This window comes from Simochromis diagramma, unplaced genomic scaffold (assembly GCF_900408965.1).
Source record: "Simochromis diagramma unplaced genomic scaffold, fSimDia1.1 OVJJ01000596.1, whole genome shotgun sequence".
In the NCBI taxonomy this organism is placed as follows: Eukaryota; Metazoa; Chordata; class Actinopteri; order Cichliformes; family Cichlidae; genus Simochromis; species Simochromis diagramma.
The window spans coordinates 7734546-7759177 of record NW_024387245.1 but is presented as its reverse complement, the minus strand read 5'-3'; the positions used below and the strand labels follow the sequence as shown (position 1 = coordinate 7759177).

Genomic DNA, 24632 nt, shown 5'->3' with positions numbered 1-24632 from the left:
CCCAGGGACAGAACGACCGGGGCTCGAACTGGCAACCTTCCGATTACAAGGCGAACTCCAAACTCTTGAGCCACGATCGCCCATGATCCATGATGTAGAAGATCATCAGTTCAGGCCACTACCTCCATCACTCCATGGTCCAGTTCTTATGTTTCTGTGTCTATTGTTGGTGCTTTTGATGATGGACAGAGGTCAGATGGGCACATGACCAGTCTGCACATATGCAGTCCCATACACAGCAAACTATGATGCACTTGTATCTGTCAGAACCAACATGAACTTTTTTTGGCAGTTTGTGCTATGTTAACCCATCTGTGGAATCTTTGTTCCCTGCATGCATCAGTGAGCTGGGCCACCTGTGACCCTGTCATTGGTTCATCACTGTTTCTACCTTGGACCACTTTTGATCAATACTGATCAGTGCAGAAATGGTCTGACCCAGTCGCCATCACAATTTGGCCCCTGTCAAACCTGCTCAAATCTTGATACTTGCCCATTGTTCCTGCTTCATCTTTGAGGACAAAATGTTCATCTGCTCCCTGGTATAGCTCATCTGCAAACAGGTGCCACAATGAGGAGATAATTGGTGTTATCGACTTCACGTCTCAGCGGTCAGAATCTTAGGCCTGATCAGTGATCAGGCAATGATAGGGAATGATATATGGGGATTCTAAATATGTTACATTGGACCTCTTATCTCTTCTTCAGGGTCAAACGTTTAAAAATATTTTGTTTTAACCGTTAAAACTATGCTACAAATGAAACTGCCTCTGTTTCTATCGGCACCATTTCAGAAATGATTCTGGCACATGGGGATCATAAATATCACATTATAGGCTCCAACCAAACATGTCACATTTGACCTCTGACCTCACTTTAACATTTCACAATCCCACATCTGCCTTTCGTTCAAGCTGACCCTAAAAGGTGTTAGATCTTTAAAGAAAGCATCAGAAAGAGAAAAAGGAATGAGATAATACCTATTATCCATGACCTACTCCTACAAAATGTCTCTGTAATCAATGTAAACATCTGTCATGTTTCCCGTATCTGATTTTTACTGCCATATAAACTTCTTACAGTATGTTTTAGATAATGAAATGAGTATATACATGAAATACAACACTATTCTCTTATAAGTAAATACTGCTCATGGTGGAGGTTTGCATTCTCGGAGTGCTTCTTGCTTCCATTAATGCCTCTGGGAATCGTGTGTAACAGCGAACAGCTTGTTGGATGTGTCTAAAAAAATAATAAAAATCATGCATTCATTTCATCGTATGTTTGCAGTTTTATCGGGAAGACAAAAACAAAATGAAACTGTAATTCTATGGTCGGTTCATCTCAAATATTTTTACAGGCTGATCACAAAAATGTTTAGTCATTCAATCGGAAGTGAGCAAAATGACATCGAAGTTAGAGAAACAGTAAAAATCAGTGACTATAAAAGACTGATTTCAGTGGAGCCATTTTTATATAATTTGAAACATTCAGACAATACATTTTTTAATTGTTTTTTTTTTAAAGGAGAAGTCCCTTGCTGAATGGTTTTCCATTCCAGTTCACTCCTCGGCATTGACCTGCTCATTTTCTGTCCGTGTAGCCCGAGATTGCTTTATTAAACACCGCCAGGAAGAAATCTACATCCTCCCTCGTGATGCACATGGGGGGTTGTATGCGGAAGGTCTAAAGTGGTGAGAGAAAGGAAAAAAGAAGGTGAGAGTGGAGCTCATGGAGCAAAATAATCTATTTTTCTTTTCTTATCCTGAAGGCAGAGCAGGCGCATAAATTAATATCTAAGCCGGGAAAGGCATTCGCTTTTAAATCGAGACCCCCCCCCCCCCTCTTTCTGTTGAACAATCGCTTGTAATAAGTGAAAAAGTTTAAAATGAGGTCCCTGTTATCTTCACTGTATCACGCATGAATAGCTGTGCATTAATTGAAAAGAAAAAATTACTTTTACAGAAAAGGATGCCTTTTAAACTCAAGGACAAGGCAGTTGAAAAGCTTTAAGCATCGAAACAAATTGTAAAGAGGCTTTCACATTGATTCATTGTTGATCTGCGAATAAATCTAAAAAGTTACGCTCTGGCTTTTTTCCCTAGAACAATACAAGGTTAGCAATTGTGGCAGTGACATTTTGATTCCCGACTGAATGGAGTTTTCAAAAAATGTGCACCATATAATGTTTTTCATCCAGTGTAATATTTCATAATGAGTAACATAAAACGCCTACAGTATTTTGCGCAGCCAGTCAAAGCACTCTGCCGGGGACGCGCTGTATGAAATAAAACTTTCTCTTCAACAATGACATTTGATCAGAGATGGAGGTGAAATAAAGTTTTTGATGAACTGGGTACTCTTTTTCTGCTATTAATATTACTATTAACATTTTTTATCATTTTTTTAAAAGCTTCAATTTATGAGAAAGTGAATAAGAGACTTGCTGTCAAGCACAGTAATTAGGTTAGACCACCAAAAAACTTCCAAAAAGGTTGGGATGCTGTCAAATAAATGAATAAATAACAGAATACAATGACTTACAATCTACATTCACTGATCTTTTGGCCTCTTTCTGGAAGACAGCTGTGCTCTCCCTCCCTTTCTCTCTCAGGTTTCTCACACCTGATTGCCACAGATGAAGGCATTCAGATCATTTGTGGAACTTCAGATTTACCTCCAGCAGCAAGAGCTAAATGCTGTTCAGCCACTGGATTCTGAGAAGGGTGTGCATGCTGAGTTAGTGCTGTTTTGCAGTTTTGTTTTTTAAGTGCTCTTGGAGGTTAAGAGTGGCAAACTTGTGGGACTTGTTTTGTAAAGTGTTTTGTTCATTAGTGGAAGCTTATTGGGTTTCTCTGTTATTGCTGTTTTGAGGCCAGCTGTTAGCTTAGACGTTATATTTTTGGCTTCAACCCGGAGATTAGTGTAGTGCATTTGTTTTTTTAGCCTTGGAGACGCTGATGCTATTTTTTCCCTCCTATTCATTTTAAAATGTGTAGGGTCATTGTAAATGGTTAATTACAAAAAGTTAAATAACTTCCTTTGATACACAGCAAAGTTTTTGGAAGCTCAGTCTGTGGTTTGCACCGCAGAGACTTTTTGTTGTAATGTATGTCTCAGAGTTTGCAGGCAAGGAGACTGTAACACCATGTTTTTTGATAGTCCTGTTCAAGACTGAGTGTGCCGTCGCATAGACTGTTCAAAGTTTTAGCCTTGAATCTTTCGCTTGTTGAATTTTTTTAAAGAAAACAAACCTAAGTTTGACAGAAAAATCCTTGCTAATAACTGCTTTAAAGCACATTCTGAAGGGCGGGGCACAGAACAGCAGAAGCTGGTGCACCACCATTCTTTTGTGAAGTCTAGTAAGTCAAATCACTTCTCGAAGAACAAAGACTAGTGCTGGTTTGACGAGTTTAGATGAGTGAACTTCCTCAAGGGCAAAACAGAGATTCTCTATCATGATTTAGTTATTTTTTGTCCCATATTTATAGTTTTATAGCTGATTTTTACACTCATATTTCCTAACTCTGTATTGGGTTCTTAAACTAAGAACACCCCATGATTCTGTTTCTTGTAAAACAACCTTTTCAGCAATAACTCTCTGATGACTCTCACATAGTTGTGGAGGGAGTTTGACCCACTCGTCTTTACCCTTTTCAGTTCGTTGTGGTTTGTACAGCTCAAGTTCTCATCAGTGTTTTAGTGAGGTTGTGACCTGGACTTTGACTGTGTGTTTTCAGCACCTTGAGTATCATAAGCCAATTTGGGTCAGGCTTTAGCTTTCAGACAGATGACCTCACATTTGACTCTGAAATGCTCTGGTCTGGTATACAGATGAGTTCAAGGGCGACTTGGTGACTGCGAGACGGTCCTGTGGCTGGAAAACGAGCTCAAATCATCACCCCTCCACCACTGTGCTGGACAGTTGGTTAGATTGGTTTGTACTTGTATGCTGTGTATTGTGGCCAAACGCCTCCACTTTGGCGAAATCTCCCAAGGAGATGCCTTGTGATTTTTAGATGCATCGCTGCAAACCTAATCGGTGCTGTCATGTTCTTTCTCCTGGCAACCCTACAGGCTTTTTGTAATTGTACTGCCATGAACTTCAACATGCTGACTGAAGCCTGCACCGTCTGTAACTTTGGTTTCTTTGTAGTGTCCTCGAGTATTGCTCTTGGGAAGATTGTGGCATTGTGGCTGAATGTTCCACGCCAGCCTGAAGAATTCTCTGCTTTTATAGACAAGTTTACACTTAACACTGATCAGTAAATAAAGTGAATCTGATTAGTAGCGGTAAGGGTGATTTTGTTTTTCGCAAGGAGTCATGTAAACTTTTTTTCTTTTTCCACCACATGACTGTAAACTGACACAAGGATAGGTCAGCTCATGGTGACTCCGCCTACCTGTCCGTACACTCCTCCTTTGCCTATCAGGACTCCCATGTCCTTGATGTCCTCAAGGATCTCACTCATTGCTTCAGGAAGCAGCGGCTCTCTGCTGCCCTGTGGTTCAAAAAGAAGATATGAAAGGACACACGGTGTTTGATGTGCTATCTAGTATTACTAATATTACTCATCTACTTCTATAGCACCTTAAAGCAAGCATCATATCTTCTGTGGTCTAATATGTTAATGTCTCCTCAGTCAGAAAGCTTAGTTAAAGTATTAAATGGCATTTTTGACTTCCACATTTCCTCCTGTTTAACAATACATCACGAAAGGTGGCGCATATGAATTGGATCAGCGTGCACAAACTTCATTCAGAAAATGTAAAATGTAAGTTAAAAACAGAATAGTTATTATTTTATTCCCAGTAGTTCACAGAAACAGTTACTTTTCCAGCCTTTCGTTCCCACAACCACCACATACCAACTTTCTGAGAAGCGCTGCTGCCATCAAAATCAAAGTAAGATAAGATTTATTTGAGGTAGTAGTAAAATGTTTAAGCATTTGATGCGTTTCATTTTGAATAAAATGTGCATCTTTTCTGTCTTTCAGTCTTTCTGTTTTTACACAGTATCCCAACGTTTTTGGACTTTAGAGTTTTTACTTACAGGCAACATGACAGAAATGTTAAATCAGCCTTTGGACAAAACCAAATATGTAAACTGAAGAGTCAGACTGATTTTTATTCAGTGTGGGTTTTGGGAAGGAATAGTTTGGCTAATCTTCTCTGCTAACGGCTGCTGCTGGTCCACTGTAGTATTTTTAAAAACAAACTGAATTTGCTCTGCTCACATATTTAAGCGCAGATGACAACTGCTGCTACTCCTAATGGTGTACGAGAGATGAGTCACTTGTTTAGAACGCACTACCTTGTCTTTAACCATTTCCACGCCGATCTGGAGGCCTTTTCCACAGACATCACCGATAATCTCATATTTGTCTCTGAGTTCAGCCATTTGCGTCATCAGATAGGTGCCCACATGAAGACTGTTGTGCTGTGTGCTATCCTCTCTGATAGTCTGAAAAGAAATTAATTCCACATGAAATGTGCAGCATTTTGTTCTACTTCATTTTTTCCCCATTCGAGTTGCTAAAAAGGAAAATAATGCAGTACAATCATTTGAACTTAACAAGGTAACAACATTCAGTTCAGTTTTGCATGTTAGGAAAAAAAAAATTTCAGTCAGTGTTTGTTGTTTATTTTCAAAAACAAATACACTGAAAAAAAAACCAAATCTGTGGCCATGCCACGCTCTACATCATGCTACAGCTACGTGGTGGAAAATGTGAAAGGATTCCTTCTCAAGGTTTGGAAAAACTGCCCCTTTTTTGCTTTTTAATCAGCTTACACCTGGAGAAATGTGATCTGGAGTCTTTGGCATCTTTAATCATATAGTCAAATACTTTTAATAAGGAGGGGAAATGACCAGCTATTAAACCACTTCAGAAAAGCAACAAGCCCCACAATTTTTATTGACAGTAGGACCACCGCTTGCCCATCGTCTGTTGGATAGGACAACACTCTGTGTCGTAAAGCTCAGATCCCCTAAAGCTGGTTTCTTTAACATGACAATGAGTTCACTGTACTCAAATGGCCTCCACAGTCCTCAGCTCATTAAAGAACCTTTGGGATGTGCTGAAGCAGATTTGCATCACGCCAAATCTGCAGAAACTGTACGGTTCTAAATAGCTATTAGGTTAAACCTTGGCATATCTCAGTAAGGTGTGCAGTGTATTCACCAAAACTGAGGAACCTGAAGAAGTGAAGGACAAAAGAAAAAGTGGCTGGCCTAAAAAAATATGATGAACAGTATCTGACAAAACCTGGGAGATGGATATGGCCTTTCAGTTCATCATCTGCTGTTTACCAAAGCCTCATCAGAAATGGTCCCAGTGGACGGGTAGCTGTCTGCGATGAATCCAAATGGGAAATTTTTGGGTCTAATTATTGTCACTATGTATGAAGGAGATAAAACAGTGCGCAACAGAGAGTCTACAGTCATCTGTAAAGCACGGTGGAGGCTCTGTAATGGTTTGGGGCTGCATTTGAATCAGTGGTGTTGTCAAAACTGATGGAATTGTAAACACAGAAAAGTGGATCAAATTTTGATCCACTATGCAGTCCCATCTGGAAAATAGTTGATTGGTAGATTTGTACAAAGAAAAATGTTAACCACTCAAATCAGTTTGCAAACATAAATGTTTTTAAGCTACTTCCAAGTTGCTCAAAAATATATTTCTACTACCAGATTAATATTTTCTTTAGTTGTTAGTCCCCTCGTCAACGCTCCACTGCCGAAGCAAACATTGTGTTTTTTAAAAGTAAAAATGGCACCGCATATAAAATGGTACTCAGCAGTATATTTTATGATGTATAATGTGCTGCAGCTTTTATCTGGTTCACTGTGTTGTGTGATAAGCTTTATCTGCTTTGTTAGCAAAGGTAGAGACAAATAAAAAAAAGATGTATAAATCACTATACTTCCCCACTCGTGCGTGATTTACAGAGGTGTGCGTAGTAGCAGGGGAAAAAAAACTAAACATGTAATCTATCTTCATTCACTGGGCGAAAAGACAAGTTATAAACTTGCCTGACTGTTTTATTATGAACTTCTCAAACTCGTCTATGGAAATAAGAAGATCGGTTCTTACATCGAGAACTGATGAAGCAACGGCACACGCCAAGGGATTTCCTTCGAATGTGTTGAAGTGGGAGGCTTTCACAAAGGAAGCAGCAATTTCTGGAAAAACACACACACGCACACACATGAATAAACAAGCTCACACCTCCGCTCTGCTGCTTGTAATCAAAACTTCAGCCTCAGAATACAAATGTCTCAGAATACATGCATTGCAAATGATTTGTGTAAGTATCAAGGGGTTTCATGTTAATTTTTGGACAGTGGGGTCTTTAAGAGCATAAATCGTGCATCTAAAAGTTGACCAGTATGTGAAAGCTGTTTCTACCATGAACGCACAGCAGCCTATTATTACACACCCACTCACAGAAATAAACATACATTTTCAAGGCTAGCGCTGTATTGGTAATTACCATGTGAGTCAGTGTTTGCTCTTATATCGTTTATGCTTTATGTCAATGGATTTTGCATGACGTTCTGAGGAAAAAAAAGTCTGTGTTTGCATTTGAAATTGAAAATTGCTGGGATCACATAAACAAATTTAATTAGGGCAGCGAAAAAAATACATAAAAAAAGAAGTTAAGCGCGATCGTGGCTCAAGAGTTGGCAGTTCGTCTTGTAATCGGAAGGTTGCCGGTTTGAGCCCCGGCTTGGACAGTCTCGGTCATTGTGTCCTTGGGCAAGACACTTCACCCGTTGCCTACTGGTGGTGGTCAGAGGGCCCGGTGGCGCCAGTGTCCGGCAGCCTCGCCTCTGTTAGTGCGCCCCAGGGCAGCTGTGGCTACAATGTAGCTTGCCATCACCAGTGTGTGAATGTGTGTGTGAATGGGTGGATGACTGTATGTAGTGTAAAGCGCTTTGGGGTCCTTAGGGACTAAGTAAAGCGCTATACAAATACAGGCCATTTACCATACATGCTAATTGAATTTAGGACTTGCGCATCTTAATGTAATCTCACCTGGTGTGGTAACAACAGCTCCCACTGGGAATCCATTGCCAATACCCTTTGCCATTGTAACCATGTCAGGAATGACATCATGACCTTGGAAACCCCAAAAGTGGCTTCCCGTTCGGCCAAATCCAGTCTAGACCTGTAATGTGCAAATGCCTTTTATATTAAAATTCTATATATCGCTCACTAATAATTAGATTATTATAATACACAATTGGATTATATAATTACATAATACATTAGTTATCCACAGTTCACCCAAAGAAACCAAGAGTTTCTAAAAGAAATTCCATTGCATTGAGTTTAGCTCGCTTTTATAATTACTGCATTGGCTTAGCCTTGCAATACTGTTTGGTTTTTGCTTTATTTCGTGTTTGAGAAAAACATAACACCTTCGTGGTGTCTGACCTCATCAGCAATGCAGATTCCTCCTCTCTGTCTTACAAGTTTGTAAGCTTCCTTGAGATAGTTTTTCGGGTACTGTACAGCTCCTCCCATGCCCTGTACACACCAAACACGCTTATATTCCTTTGCTAACATATTCAAAAAAATAACAAAAACAGAAGCAGTCATGCAGAAAAAACCCTGAGTGGTAGCATAACAAATATATTTAGTAAAATGAATGTTGTTTGTCCGCTACTATCACACGGAGTCAAAAATAAATCCAGCCATAGCCATGGATAAAAAGAATATAGTACCTGAATAGGCTCTCCAAAGAAAGCTGGAACGCTGGTAGCAAATGTCTCTTCTAACTGTTCAATGTAATGTTTATTTGCTATGCAAGCACCTGTGGGACCAGAGACAACAGTTTTCTAAAAGTAACAGTATACAAATGTCTATATGTTTTCAAAAAGTGTTTATTGCACCACAAGAACTTGCCTTTTCTTCATGTCTCAGACAGAATAATTTCTCATGCAGGTGTGTTAGCACGCTGAATTTCCAGGTACACTCTAGGTGAAACTCAGGCTTACAAATTTCCTCAGAATGATTAACCATTACAACAAGTGAATGATTAGCAGTTTGAACTGCAGGGGCATAAACACTTCTTTCGCTGACCTTTCTTTCTCTGACCACTCTTATTAAAGGTCTAAATTTACCTGGCAAAACAAACAATTTAACCAAAATTCACACTTATCAAGGCCATAAATGACATGGTGATTTTGGGTAATTCTTCTTTTCCAGGGTGGAATGATTGCACAGAATGCATAATAAATAATGGGTTTAAAAAACATCTTTCAACTTGACAAGGCCAAGGTCTGTTAAGGTCCTGTTAGAGATCATGATTGACTACAGCTGGTAGTAAAAAGGATTTGTTTGACAGCACTTACTGGATTGACCAGTACTCAGAACAATAGGAAAGTCCAAGGAACTCAGTCTTGATCTAAGAGCTTTACACAATTTGGTGAGGTCTTGTGGAGCTATTTCTAAACATCTGCAGATTTTGAGCAAGTAGATGCAATTTGAAAGTGCGTCCCCTTTAACGAGGTCTGGAAAAAGACCCAAACTGTCATCCCCAGATTTGAGGAAATCGGTTAGGATGTTCAAGACCAACACAGGAACCAGAAAGCCTGCTATGAACTGGAAACAGCTGGAACACCAGCATCACTGTCCACAATGACGTGAGTTGTGCATCACTATGGACGGAGGAGAAAACAATCCCCTGCTCCAAAATCAACACCTTCACCTGAATATATCAACACCTGAAATTTGCAGTTGAACTTGGCAAGCCAAATGCCTTATTGTTGCCAAAAACTATTTGGCAACAATAAGGTAATATTTGAAGAGTAAAGGGGAAGCTCTCAAACCTAAGAACTGTATACCAGCTGTCAAGCATGGTGGTGGTAGCATCATGCTCTGGGGTTGTTTTGGTGTTAGAGGTACAGGTAAATTACATAAAGTGGTTGGAATAATGATGAAGGAGGACTACCCCCAAATTCTTCAACTTCATGTCGAAGCTTCGACACAATTGAATTTTCTGGAATGGCCTTTCCAAAGCCCTAACATCAACGTTACCAACAAATTTAGATTAAAATTTAGATTAAATGCTCAATGATGGCTTCCAAACTGAGGTGCAACTTCAAGGGAACTTTAACTCTTCCCCATTTGAAATCCTACTAGGAGTAATGCTTGAAGCTCTTTTCTCAACTGAGTGGTTTCTGTCATATTTCAGGCCTGCTTAGAGAAAAAAGTAACTGGGTTTGCACCAGAAGTTAAATAAATAAATACATTCTGACTTGTGCACCCAATTCTTTTGTTTTTTTTAAGTCATTATGTAGAATAACGTCAACCTGGAAAAGAACTGTTCAAAGAAATCCCTAAAAGGGTCAAATTACCATAACATTCATAGACAGGAAGAGCAGATGTTAACTTTTGACCACAACCATTCATCCTTTACATCCTTTTAGTGTTATAAACATCACGATTCCTTGTAAGCACACAATTCACGCACATGCAAGCTATTATTAGTGCAGACCATGGAGATGAATGTTCCTGTTTATGAGAGCGACAATAAAGATAATTGATGTGTGATAAGCCAGGGGTGCATGTGTGTGTACCTTGAGCACAGCTACACTGTCTGATGGACTGCACAGGGGAGTCCCTGCAGTAGCTTCCTCCCCAAGGACCTCTAAACACATCAGGGCACATGGTCTGTTTATTGGGCAGAAACCAAGTCAGCTGGGTCAGTCTGACAGTTAATGGTTAACACAGAACAAAGATAACATCATAAAACCTGGAATGCTGCCCATAAGATTATTTGCAATGCCTGCTCAAGTAGTACCCGCACCAACAACAAACCCTTACCGCTAGACGGCACATCCGCATCGGTTTTTGAGAATTCAGGAAACATACTGAGAAAGGTTGTAATGAACCACTATGGTGGCATACATGTAAACACAGCTTTTCCTGAGGGTGCCACGCACCAGCATTTATTTGTTCTTCTTCACAGTATACACTGTGGACATGAACTATAAGTCTAACATAAGCCACATGCAAAAATATTCCGAGGACACAGCAATTGTGGGATGTATTAGGAACGTACAGGTGGAAGAATACAGGAACCTGGTCAGTGCCTTCTGTAACTGGATTAAGGAGAACTGCCACATCATGAATAAAATCAAAACTTGACGAGAGAATTGAGCGTAAAAGCGGAGCAGTCAATTTACTGGTCAGTTTATATTCCTACCGTCACCTATGGTTACAAGCTCTGGGCAGTGAAGCAATGAGGTCATAGGTACGCAATGGCCATGGAAAATTTAAAGAAACTAATATTTCTTTAAACGGATGGAACCGGCTTCCTCGCCCTCTTGGTCATTGTTCGGTCATTGGAGTAGAGCTCCACATCATAAGAAGCCAGTTGAGGTGTTTCGGATATGTCCTACCGGGATAAGGCCCTGGGGGGAGACCTAGGACTCGCTGGAGAGATTACATCTCTTGGATGAGCTGTTAGAGAAGTCTGGGTGTATATGGTTAGACTGCTGCCATTGTGACTCAAAATCGAATAAGCGGTTGGACATGGATGGCCGGCCGGCCGGACATCAAAGTGGCGTAGTCATACAAATATCTTGGTGTGAAACTTGATGACAAACTGGATTGATCTATCAACTCTGATGCCCTCAATAAAAAAGGGCAGCACGGACTCTTTCTCTGCAAACACTAATTCTTTATTGAGTGTAATAAAATGCTGCACTTGTTTTATCATGCAGTTGTTTGGCAGTGTTGGCAGCTTTGCCGGTTTTTGTTGGGGTAACAACATCACTTATAAAAACTGTAAGAAGCTGTATAAGAGGGTTAAAAAAAAGCTAGCTCAGTGTTGAGTGGGGCTTTGGGAGCTGTGTTTGAGATGTCTGCGACTAGCGAGCACCCCCCACCCCCTCCCATTTAGACTGGATCCATCGATCCATCCTTCCTTCCATCCTCTCTTTTTGTTCTTCTTTTCGACTGTAAATGGGTTTTGTCGGGGATCAGTTGCCGCTCCTGATCCTTTGATTCTGACCTGGTGAAAATACGCGACTCAAGACAGACTTTTTCATTTCAACAGCTTCTTTATTATCCCATTTGCAAGGGGGAATAAGCACAGCGCAAAAGCCTCCTGCAGATTTGAAGGGCAGTCTCTCGATCTCTTACATATATACGTTTTCAAAGTTCCTCATTCAGCGCCTACTTTCCCCGTTATTTATTACTCTGTGTTCCTGTACCCTTCATACACAGTTTTGATCAAAACATCTCTTCCTTCCTTTAAAATTCTTATCTCTCCTTTTATGGTGCTACACTATGATTCTGTCTCTTTCACTACACTTGTCTTCATCCTATAAAGTGTGAGTGGTTATATACAGAGGCTTGACGTACAACAAGTTCATCACCTAGTTCTACTTGTTGTCTATAATTACCAAGACTGTGGTTAATGCTGCTCTTTTGCACCCTTTAATGCTGCTTCTTACTAACTATTTTTCTCCTCCAGTTTCACAGGGGGCTGCTAGCAGTATAATACTATCCACAGTTCCACAGTTTATTAAATTTAAAAAGCTACACTTGAATAATCTGCTTTTCTAATAAAGTCACGACAAGATTAAAAATGTGAATTCTGCAGAGGTATGATGGTGCAACAGGTCCAGAAGCCTAAATTTTGTCCAGTAATGTATTCAAATAAAATTAAAAGGTGACGTAATGAATGAACATAATGAAAATTATTCAGTTATATTTCCTGTGGCAAAGGGGATGAATTTTAATGCACATCTACATCTTTGTGTAGCTTCATATTCGAGTATATCAATGCTAACCTTGAAAAAGGGTAACGTGATAAAAAGCAAAGCCAACACCGTGATGAAGGACAAAGAAAAATATTGTCTTGTCTCATGAACATAATATAATGCAAATTCCAACAGTCAACCAATGTTCATCAACTGAGGCCCATCCACTCAACATTAAACATTAGCATAATATTGCTAATGTTTAAACGAGATTAACGCTGACAGCACTAGTGGGAACACAACGAATATGACTGCACGTTTACATCATCCTAGTGCAAAGACAAGTGGAAGCAGACAAAAACAACAAGCATGCATGCTACAAACTTTACCCGAGTCATTTAGACAGCCGTTAGCACATGATTCTCCTTATGGGGACCTGATATGTTTAATATTGTGGCGAGCTCAGACAAGGTGGAGACGGAGGTGTCATTTGGTCTTGCTTCCCGTGAGCTAGCCAGGGAGCACAGCCGTTTACTGACATCTGCAGAAGAACACTGCCGCTAGCTAACTGCTCAGCGTGGCAACCGCACAGCAACAACAACAACAACACACAGGGCGCCCTCTGACCCTGGAAGGACACACCGTCGCAGCGAGAGGGCGTCACCCGTCACTATGGCAACATAAACAAAACATAACTGTACAAACAGAACCCCGAACAGCCCTGACCCGCTACATAGCCCCCACCTAAGGGGTCAGTCGTCCCCGACGACCCCATTACCCCACACAAAGTCCTGCAAATGTCCAGGTGCCTTCTTTTGGCTCACCGGCCGGTCACGACCGTCGGGGGAAAAGTCACTCGGGTCAGAACATGGGGTGCCACCATCATCCCACTTCTGACACCAATGTGGCGAGCTCAGACAAGGAGAAGACGGAGGTGTCGTTTGGTCTTGCTTCCCGTGAGCTAGCCAGGGAGCACAGCCGTTTACTGACATCTGCAGAAGAACACTGCCGCTAGCTAACTGCTCAGCGCAACAACCGCACAGCAGCAACAACAACACACAGGGCGCCCTCTGACCCCGGAAGGGACACACCGTCGCAGCGAGAGGGCGTCACCCGTCACTATGGCAACATAAACAAAACATAACTGTACAAACAGAACCCCGAACAGCCCTGACCCGCTACATAGCCCCCACCTAAGGGGTCAGTCGTCCCCGACGACCCCATTACCCCACACAAAGTCCTGCAAATGTCCAGGTGCCTTCTTTTGGCGCACCGGCCGGTCACGACCGTCGGGGGAAAAGTCACTCGGGTCAGAACATGGGGTGCCACCATCATCCCACTTCTGACACCAATGTGGCGAGCTCAGACAAGGAGAAGACGGAAGTGTTGTTTGGTATGGCTTCCCGTGAGCTAGCCAGGGAGCACAGCCGTTTACTGACATCTGCAGAAGAACACTGCCGCTAACTAACTGCTCAGCGCGGCAACCGCACAGCAACAACAACAACAACAACACACAGGGCGCCCTCTGACCCCGGAAGGACACACCGTCGCAGCGAGAGGGCGTCACCCGTCACTATGGCAACATAAACAAAACATAACTGTACAAACAGAACCCCGAACAGCCCTGACCCGCTACAATATGCTGCTGAGAATATAGCCCAGAAGAAGCGTATAGTATAGCTTTTATTTTGGAAAGAGCCATTTCTCTGTAATAAACTCTCTTTTCCAAAGATGAGTGATTCCTCAATCAGATACAGGGCTCGCAAAATCGCTAGCCTGACGTCCTGGGGCTAGCGATTTTTCCAGTCGGGCTACCAAAATCTATCTCTGCCCTGCCCGTCGGGCTATTGTAGGAAGGAAAAATATATGTCAATGCTTTTGCATTCTTTCGGAAATGTAGCTGGGTAATTATGTCATTGGCATCGGTGAGCCACTGTCAATATGTGACATATTGAAATCGTGTTTGAATTTGCGCTTGTTTTTTGCTTTCACTTTGCAATCGCGCGAACTATGTATAGAGAGCGACAATACTGATTTGTGAGTGATGATAATTTGCGCACCAATTCCTCTGACATCGTCTTATCAATCGTTAGCTTACTATGCAAACATGACAAGTGAAATCTCCCGCAGCAAGCTTAAACATATGAGAGGTTGATCGCGCAGAGAATCGCTGAGCGTTGTGTGTGTGTGTGTGTGTGTGTGTGTGTGTAAAAGCAGCAGGATTTATATTTCAGTTCTGCTGAGCCAAATAAGACAGGTCAGGGTGAAGAAGTGACAGCCAAAGAAAAGCTTACCACAAAACGGAAAAGTTATGACAAATCAGACTATAAGGCAAAAAGAAAGTGCAGCTTTATGGTTTCATGGACAAAAGAATTTCTGTGGCTGCAATATGACGAGCTATATAACCGGGGCTGCACATAAGTGGTCCGCAGGTGCGCATTCGCTGTCAAAAAAAAAAAAAAAAAAAAAAAACGCGCACAAGATATGAAGTTGCAACGCGTGTTTGCATACATAAGATTTTCTGGAGGAGGACAGACATTTGTTTAGAACTCTTAAAGATGTCGAAGAAGCAAGCTCCTTTTGGTGTTCCTCCACCTCCAAACAAATGTCAGAAGGAGTCCGAACCACAAAAGAAGCGCGTATTCTCGGAAAAGTGGTTGCAGGAGGTGAGCTGGCTTCAAACAAATGATGAACGCACAGAGATGTGGTGCGGAATGTGCCGTGAAAATCCCACTCTAGCGGACAAAAACAGTGCTTTTTATATGGACGCAAACGCCCGTTGCAACTTCTTATCTGGTGCGGGTCTTTTATTTTGACAGCGAATGCGCACATGCGGACCACTTATGTGCACCCGTGTAAATAACATAATGTTCTGCCGGGTGTGTTGTTGGTTTTCTCTCGATTTCTGAGTCGACAAGCGCCTTTGTTACTGGGACCAGTCATTTTAAGAAAGGCCCCCATTAGAACCCATGAGAAATGCAAGAAATGCATTATTGCTCAGTCTGCAATATCTTTCCCAGAACAAACACCAATTGCAAATAACATACTAAAAATAAACCTGAAAAATCTGTTTAGAACAGCGTACTATGTTGCAAAGAGTGAACTACCACTGGCAAAATTTAGCAGTCTTTGCAAACTTCAAAAAGCAAATGGCCTAGATCTTGGTTCCACTTGTCTCTTACCCGTGACTTCAGTGGAAATTTCAAATTCAGGATCTGACACAGACTGATTCATGTCCTACACAGTTCTTACAAGTTCATAGAAATTTCTGTTCAATTAGAACCAAGTATTTGAGTTGATGATTGTAATTTTTATACAATGTTGTAATTTGTTTTTCAACAATTTTTTGATTAATGTTTTGTTTCCTTTACAATATTATACTTTAATGTATAATATTGTAAAGGAAACAAAACATTAATCAAAAAATTGCTCTCTTTTTTATTCGGGCTACTTAAATTTATTTTGGGCTACCAAAAACTGAAGAGTCCCTGCCCGAAGGGCTACCAGGGATTTTGAAATTTTGAGAGCCCTGAGATAAATTAATTTTTTTAATTACTTTTGTTTCAGCAACATTAAATTTAAAAACTGTACTTTTGAGTTAAAATATATATTTATAATTTTAATAAATGACAAATTAAAAAGGCATGAACATTTTTTTTGTATCGAAAAAATATCGAAACGTGACACCAAAGTATCGAACCGAACCGAACCGTGAATTTTGTGTATCGTTGCACCCCTAATATATATATATATATATATATATATATATATATTTTTTTTTTTAATCTATAATAATCCATTTACCATAATCTAATATATTATCCTATATTATACAATATGTGCTTTAGGCTGTCGCAGGGCTTTTTCTTTAGCAAGACACCTGCATTACATCATTGTACTTACATGTATACATCCTGAACTTGTGGCAATGGGGAACTTGTAAGATGAGTTTGCGGTAAGACCCATGGTCTGTTGGCTTCCACCATGATATGATCCCCTGAAAGGTAAAAAACAAAAGATCCATCATGATTAAACACAAATTAAGCTTGGTTACAATGAGACGTTTACCTGAAGGTGATTATATCAAAGTTGCCAGTGTGGAGGCGAGCCATCAGCATCGCAAGCTCATTGGCTTCCGAGCCGCTGTTGGTCAGATAAATCACCTGGATGAGAAACCAGAGAGGACACATTTTAACAACAGCCCTCATACTAAGTAGATTCATGGACTGTAGCAGAGCACCTTAAGAGGATCAGGTAAGTAGGAGGCCAGTTTGTCACAATACTCATGCAGTTCAGGATGGATCTAATCAAGTTTGCAGATGACACCACCGTTATTGGACTCATCTCGGACGGGGATGAGTCTGCCTACAGGAGGGAGGTTGAACGTTTGGTGTCCTGGTGCAGCCACAACAACCTGGTGCTGAATGCCCAGAAGACAGTGGAGATTATTGTGGACTTCAGGAAGCACACAGCTCCACTCCCCCCCATCATCCTGACTGACACCCCCATCACCTCTGTGGACTCATTCCGCTTCCTGGGTACCACCATCACCCAGGACCTGAAGTGGGAGCCCACCATCACCTCCGTCATTAAGAAAGCCCAGCAGAGGATGTACTTCCTGAGGCAGCTGAAGAAATTCAACCTGCCAACACGGACCATGATGCAATTCTACACTGCAATCATCGAGTCCATCCTCACCTCCTCCATCACCGTGTGGTACGCTGGAGCCACTATCAGGGACAAACAGAGTCTGCAGCGTGTTGTGCGCTCTGCTGAGAAGGTGATTGGCTGCAGACTCCCATCTCTGCAGGACCTGTACACCTCCAGGACACTGGGGCGTGCAGCTCGGATCTCAGCTGACCCTTCTCACCCTGGACACAGTCTGTTTGACCTGCTCCCCTCAGGCAGGAGGCTCCGGTCCATTCGCACCAGAACCTCTCGCCATAAGAACAGTTTCTTCCCCTCTGCTGTTGGACACATGAACAATAACCGTATGACTGTTCCCACCACTAACACATGACCCTACGCTGTGTTCACTGCATCATTCCATGTTTGGCACTGATCACCACCTGCACTCATGTATATATCATGTATATATGTCTATCTATCTACTTAGCACTTTTAATTCTTATTCTCATTTTTATTTTCATGTCTATTTAAGCTTAATTTATAACAGTATTTATAACAGTATGTTTGCACTGAAGCACCGCAGCAATTTCCTAATGTTGTAAACCCGCTCAACATTTGGCAATAAAACCCATTCTGATTCTGATTCTGATTCTGATGTAGATGTTAGTAGTATGCCACAGTTTCTTCAGCTGCTTCTGTATCGCAGCTGTGACTTTTCTATGCAAACAAAGGTCAAAGTGGAAAGAATTGAATGAGCCAATTATGTATAAACGACTGAAATCAGAACAAAAACCATACACGGTGAAGAAGAACGGCCTTACGGGTGGCAGTGGCCCACACTGACGGTAGCCACACCGGCAAATAAATCCAAATATCGCTTCCCATCCACATCCCACAGCCACTGCATGTAGCCCTGGTGGATGAACACAGGCTTCTTATAGTAAGTTATCTTCATGGTCATGGGGTTGCAGTTCTGCTTGCGGATCTCCATCATCTGCTCTTTGGACATACCCTAAAATATGCAGAAGAGATGTTACAGAGTGGGAAGATCGTAACTTTTTTTTATTAGTGTTAGCACAGTAGTACATTTAAAGCATAAAAGAAGGACTTCCTGATTTCTTTGCCTATAAAGCTGGTTTTACATACTTTGGCGGTTGTTATTGGAAGACATTGGACAGAGTTTATTAACGCAAAAGCGTCACGACCATGAGAGATAACAGTTGCAAAACTTTACATGTGTGTAGTAAAAATGGAAAATTCAAAGATGGGTGTGGTCTGCCTCATGATTCTGAGTAAGGGTGCAATAAGGTCCAGGGTGCCTTGACACTTTACTGTCCTTGTATGTAACATGTAATATCCTAGACAATGGCAGCAGCTCGGGGGTGAACTTGATCCCAAAACTAGTGAAGCCAAAGAATCATTCAAAGATTTAAACATTGACTTTGGTGCACTAATAATCAGCCAGCTTGGGGCAGATACTTTAACTGTTTAGTGAGTACTCACATGTAACATTACAATTAGATTTGGGTTATTGACAAAATCCTCTATAAGATCCAGAAAGGTACATTATGGATGGAGTCAGACAAAGTGGAAAACTATCGCATGGCCATAATTTTTAATTCTGTTTTCAACTCAAGGACACAAAGGCCAAAACAGTGTCGGACCATCATTCATCGCACCATACAAGAACCAGTATCAGTGATTGGAATTGGAGTCCCACTGGTGTCTTGCACATTTGCGAAGGAACCATTATTGCTGAACTTTGAGGATCCAAAACCCTATGTCAGGTAAGAATCAGAAAATCACAATTAGTGTCGTTGATTCCAAAATGTTGAAAACAGAAGCAATGCAACTTTTTTCAAGTATTGTTGCTGGCATAAAATTATCTTTTGTCTCCAGAAAAGTCTTCATTCTCTGTGGCATGGATTCAACACCACCAGCCCCAGAGGAGTGCTATTGTTCCTATGGCTACTTCACTACTGTTGATGTGTCTCTCAGGTAAATCTCACAACTGATCAAAAGAGTTGATACTTGTGTCAGTCAGAAGTACAGATCTCTTGCTTATCTAAATAATGTCCAGCACAGCATTGGTATTTTCAATAAAACCACTTCAGACTTATTTCAGATACGTATAAAAGAACAAGGCCAGTCGGACACTGTCAGCAGTGAGATTCAGTTGAACCAAATAGAAAAGCATCCTCTGTGTCTTGTATCACAAGAATATTATACATATAAAATGTAAAGTGATTTAATGTAACTCTTCCCCTCATTGGCTTCCTGTTAAACCCAGAATTAAATTCAAAATCCTGCTCCTCACATTCAAGGTCTTAAATAATCAGGCCCCATCTTATCTTAATCACCTTATAGTACCATACCACCCTATTAGAGCACTTCGCTCGCACATTGTAGGCCTACTTGTTGTTCCTAGAGTATTTAAAAGTAGAATGGGAGGGAGAGCCTTCAGTTTTCAGCCCCCTCTTCTGTGGAACCAGCTTCCAGTTTGGATTTGGGAGACAGACACTATCTCTACTTTTAAGATTAGGCTTAAAATTTTCCTTTTTGGTAAAGCATATAGTTAGGGCTGGACCAGGTGACCCTGAATCCTCTCTTTCTTACGTTGCAAAAGGTGTATGCGACTATGCTACTATCCTGTCTTTCTTCTCTCACCCCAACCGGTCACGGCAGATGGTCGCCCCTCCCTGAGCCTGGTTCTCCCGGAGGTTTCTTCCTGAGTTTTTCCTTCTCAATGTCGTAAAGTGCTTGCTCATAGGGGGTCATATGTTTGTTGGGTTTGTCTCTGTATGTATTATTGTAGGGTCTACCTTACAATATAAAGCACCTTTAAAAATAAATGAATAAAATTGAATTGAATTGAACTGATGTAATTTTTTTTTTTTCCTGTTCAAGACACCAGGCAGGAAGCAGTGCTGATTTCTCAAGGGACTGTATCGTCAGCTCCTAGGCGCTCTAGTAATAATAATTTAATATCAGTAAGATTCACCAGATGGTAGTAAGACCTGTTCTGATGTGTGGGTTAAAGTCTGTGGCACCAGCAGAAACACAGCAATAACAGGTGGAGATGACAGAGTTGAAGATGCTAAGATTTTTATTGAGAGCGACCAGGATGGATGGGAAATGAGTACATCAGAGGGATGGCTCAGGTTGAGCAGTTTAAAGTTTAAAGTTAGAGAGGAAAGGCTGAGATGGTTTGGACATGTGCAGAAAAGGAATAGGGGAAATACTGGTCATGAAGATGAAGCTGCCAGGCAGGAGGGAAAGATGAAGACCATATATTTAGGTCTTACTAGGTCATGGACTTGGGCCAAACCTTAAATAGCTTCCAGTGAGACAAATCCTCTCACTTTCACCTTAAGAACAGATAAGGAATTTTAAGACTTGCCTTGGCATGATTTAGTACGGTATGTACAGACTTCTCTGAACACTTGTTTAGACAGCTGCTGCTGAATGAGAAAGCCATAAGTAGAATCTTCACTGAGATGAGGAAAGACCAAATCAGTGCAGTTCTTACATTATTACACCAACTTTCTTTGTTTGGCTAACAAAGCACTAAATTTGTTAGGCCCAAAATAAATTTCTAATCTGCTGCTCCACTGTGAACCATCTCAGAGATCATCTGGGAAAGATCAGCTTACCTCATAGAAAAATGTATCTGAATTTCAGGAAAACCTGAGATTGGCTCTGGCCCCGGTCTTTGGGGATTCGTATGTTTCTTTTTATATTTGATGACTTTCTTTTATTTGTGAGAGGGCTTGCAGAAGAACATGAATGTGCCATCACTTCCTACCTTGTATTCCTCTGGTTTGAAACTGCACGGGGGCATCTCTGGGATGTCTACCGTACAATATTTGATGGCTGATTTCTGACGTGCTGCTCCTGTTAAAAAAGAAAAAAGAAACATCAAAATGCATGAAGAAAAGTGAAGAGCATAAGCTTTCGGGTTTCTGAAGCACTCTGTGAACCAATCAAACTTTTACCGTGGCATTTCTGTGACATTTGAGGAAAGCTCTATTGAGTGTCTTATAACAATTGTATTCTTGGCCCCTTCATTGTAGTCTGGCAATCCTTTCAGATCTTCATTTTATGGTGAATTGTCATTCAATTTCTGAAAAAGCAATTCAGAAAACTGAAAACAGTGCCCTTAAGATCTTCAGAATAATGCAGGTCTAAAATGTGCTCCGTGACCTTTGTTGTTTTCCTGATTTTCCATATGTTTTAGTTAATAGTTAATCAGGTAAAAACCTGGTTAGTGCTTTAACCACATTAACTTCACATTGTGTAACAGAGGAAGCATATCCTTTCTGTTTTTCAAAGACAAGAACATTTAATAGCTGGACTGGCACACGTTATACGACCTAACTAGAATTCCTGCTTTTACTCAGACTCATTTATGGGGTAAAGGCTGGAGGGAGTTAAACATATTGAAGCTGATGCTAGCAGAATATCTATATACAGACCGAAGATGGGGACCAATGATTAGTGCCATCAATTCAGTAACAGAGCAAATATAAAATATGGTCACACCCTCCTATTCTTTTCCTACATTTGATCATTTTGGAAATAAAAATGCCATCAGTTTATCCCTTCTTATGTTATAAGCTGTTTTTGTGGCGGGTCCGTAGTGAAGCGTTTCACATATTTCCACTAACAAGCAAAAGATCACAACTTTGATTGATTTGCAGACACAAATCCCTCTGGGAGTTGTAGTTCTAGTCTAAAACAAATCTGAGCAAAGCAAGTATGAATGACGGAGCAGCTGAAAGTAGCTTCTAATGAGATTAATGAGATTCTAATGAAATCATGATTTGTGAGATCACAGTGACCTCTGCCCTTGACCACCAAATACTTAGCAGCTCACTCTTGAATCCAAATGAAATGAAATGTGAAATGTGCCTCACACATTTGGCAGATTTCACTGTAAAAAATCTTATTTGAGCAAAGACCAGCAGAGTTTATGTACAGATAAAAAAAACAAACACTTTAACACCTCGGATGATCTGTGCTATACATTTGGAACTTTTTCCCACCTGCAGTGTTGGGGAGTAACGGAATACATGTACCGCCGTTATGTATTTAAAATACAAAATATGAGTAACTGTATTCCGTTACAGTTACCGTTTAAAAAGGTGGTATTCAGAATACAGTTACTTTGTTGAAATAAAGGGTCTTTTCCTGTTTCATATGTTCGGCTATGTCCTCTCTATTTTTGGTTTCCACGCCCCAAACAAAACACGCATTAAGAGGCTCTAATGCCTGGGTGTCAATCTCGCGGCCCATGTCACCCCTACTTGCGGCCCGCATAATGATGTGAAGAAATATTTTAAAAAATTATTCACAAGAATGATTTAATATGAAGGCAATAGGCAGAGTGTTACAGGCATAGCCCTAAAGAATGTAGCATCATGGGCAGTGTAGTCCGTGCTGCAGCGAGAATGGACTGCCATACCCGTTATGTGTCTGTGAGCGAGGGAGGGAGAAAAAGGAAAAGTACGAGCTGTCACCGAGCAGAAACGGGAGATGGAAGCATGTAAATATAATAATAACCACTGCAGCCAAGAAGAGTGCCTGACGAGCCCAGTTGTAAGTAAGCTATTAAGACTCGACTGTACACCGTGTTCCTGTTTTCCTCCCAAACAATAAGTTTCGTTGGAGCAGCTTTTCAACGCCTCTCTCTGTCTCTCGCTAGCAAAGTTGACCCAGACAACAAAGTAAAGCTACGAGCCCGACACGGAACCTGACGTGTTAGCCAGAGGTCCCTTTACTACGGTTCGGAGCCGCAGACCTGTTTTATATACGCGTGAAACAGTTTTCTATACGAGATCGCTGCAAATATATTCAGATTTAAAAATCTAGTTGGTATTGGTATGGCAAGTAAGCTTCAGTAAAAGTAATAATTCACACAGCAATAGTACATTCATGTAGTTGTAAAAAGCATGATAATATAATAGGTAATCCAAAGTATTCAGAATACATTACTCTCATTGAGTAACGTAACGAAATACGTTACAAAATACATTTTGGGGCATGTATTCTGTAATCTGTAGTGGAATACATTTTAAAAGTAACCTTCCCAACACAGTAGTCTTGATTTTATATCTGTTTTAGGAGTAATACACATATATTGTGTTTGTCCTGCAGCTTGCATTAACAGCAATTTTACACAGATCACGTAGCCCTGAAAGTACTTTTAATAAATCATGAACCAACAAGCTGAGAAGTTTAAGTAGGAAAAAGTCAAGTGTGCTCCTGGTTACATAAAGGCTATCTAATGGATCATCATGACAAACATTTCTTTTGTCCTTGGCTCATCTCCATGGTAACTTACCACTTCCCAGGCGAAATCTGGCCAAACTGGTTAAACAGCTGGACTGTCCTGTTAAAGCTGCACACTGTCCACTTATGCATGAGACCACTTTATACATGTTGAGCAAACACACACACAGCAGCTCTTCTCCCTTCACCGTTTTACGCCAACCTGCAGCTTTGAGCTTTTTCTAAGATGGATGAATGGGTGGGCAGGCAGCAGCCAATGGTGATGGTACCAACATGTCTTTGTAGAGTCCCGCAGCGTCTCAAATGGATAACCACTGTTAACCATTTGAGATAGTAGGTTGGTACTGGTTCTTGCCAGATTACGAGTACAGAAGATGCTCTTAGGCAACTGGGACTGTAAGGGTTTGTTTTGCTTTTATTTTTTCTAAATCCTGCTGTTCAGGATCACTTTCTGTTCAGGTCGAGGGGCGACCGTGGCTCAGGGGGTTGGGAAGCGCATAACCGGAAGGTCGCCGGTTCGATCCCTGGGCTCTCTGTCCTGGTCATTGTGTCCTTGGGCAAGACACTTTACCCTACCGCCTACTGGTGTTGGCCAGAGGGGCCGATGGCACAATATGGCAGCCTCGCTTCTGTCAGTCTGCCCCGGGGCAGCTGTGGCTACAACTGTAGCTTGCCTCCACCAGTGTATGAATGTGAGAGTGAATGAATAGTGGTATTGTAAAGTGCTTTGGGTGCCTTGAAAAGCGCTATATAAATGCAATCCATTATTATTATTTTCCTCTACTTTAATATTCTCCTAATTAATAACTTTTTATTTTACATTTTGAAAGTCACAGCTCTTCCATATGTGAACCCTAATACTCAGCTAAGAGGTTCTCACCCCACATTGCATTCAAGGATAAATTATAGCCGTGTGTAAAGGTTGATCACAGTATGTGGAGGTGAGATTTCAGAAGACTCAGTTGGACTTATTGCAGCATTAGTACCC

At 41.1% G+C, this 24632-nt stretch overlaps 1 protein-coding gene across 1 annotated transcript; it reads right to left on the bottom strand.

Moving 5' to 3' along the window:
• Nucleotides 1–55: 55 nt before the first annotated feature.
• LOC120714365 (alanine--glyoxylate aminotransferase 2, mitochondrial-like) lies at nt 56–22480 on the bottom strand. The gene is given in 14 exon segments (XM_040000546.1): nt 56–1686; nt 4404–4502; nt 5315–5464; nt 7098–7186; nt 8043–8175; nt 8445–8537; nt 8735–8823; nt 10592–10685; nt 16628–16721; nt 16793–16887; nt 16965–17027; nt 18010–18070; nt 18175–18365; nt 21159–22480. Coding segments are annotated over 14 exon segments (1467 nt in total). The 5' UTR covers nt 21273–22480; the 3' UTR covers nt 56–1584.
• Between the last annotated feature and the right edge of the window lie 2152 nt (nt 22481–24632).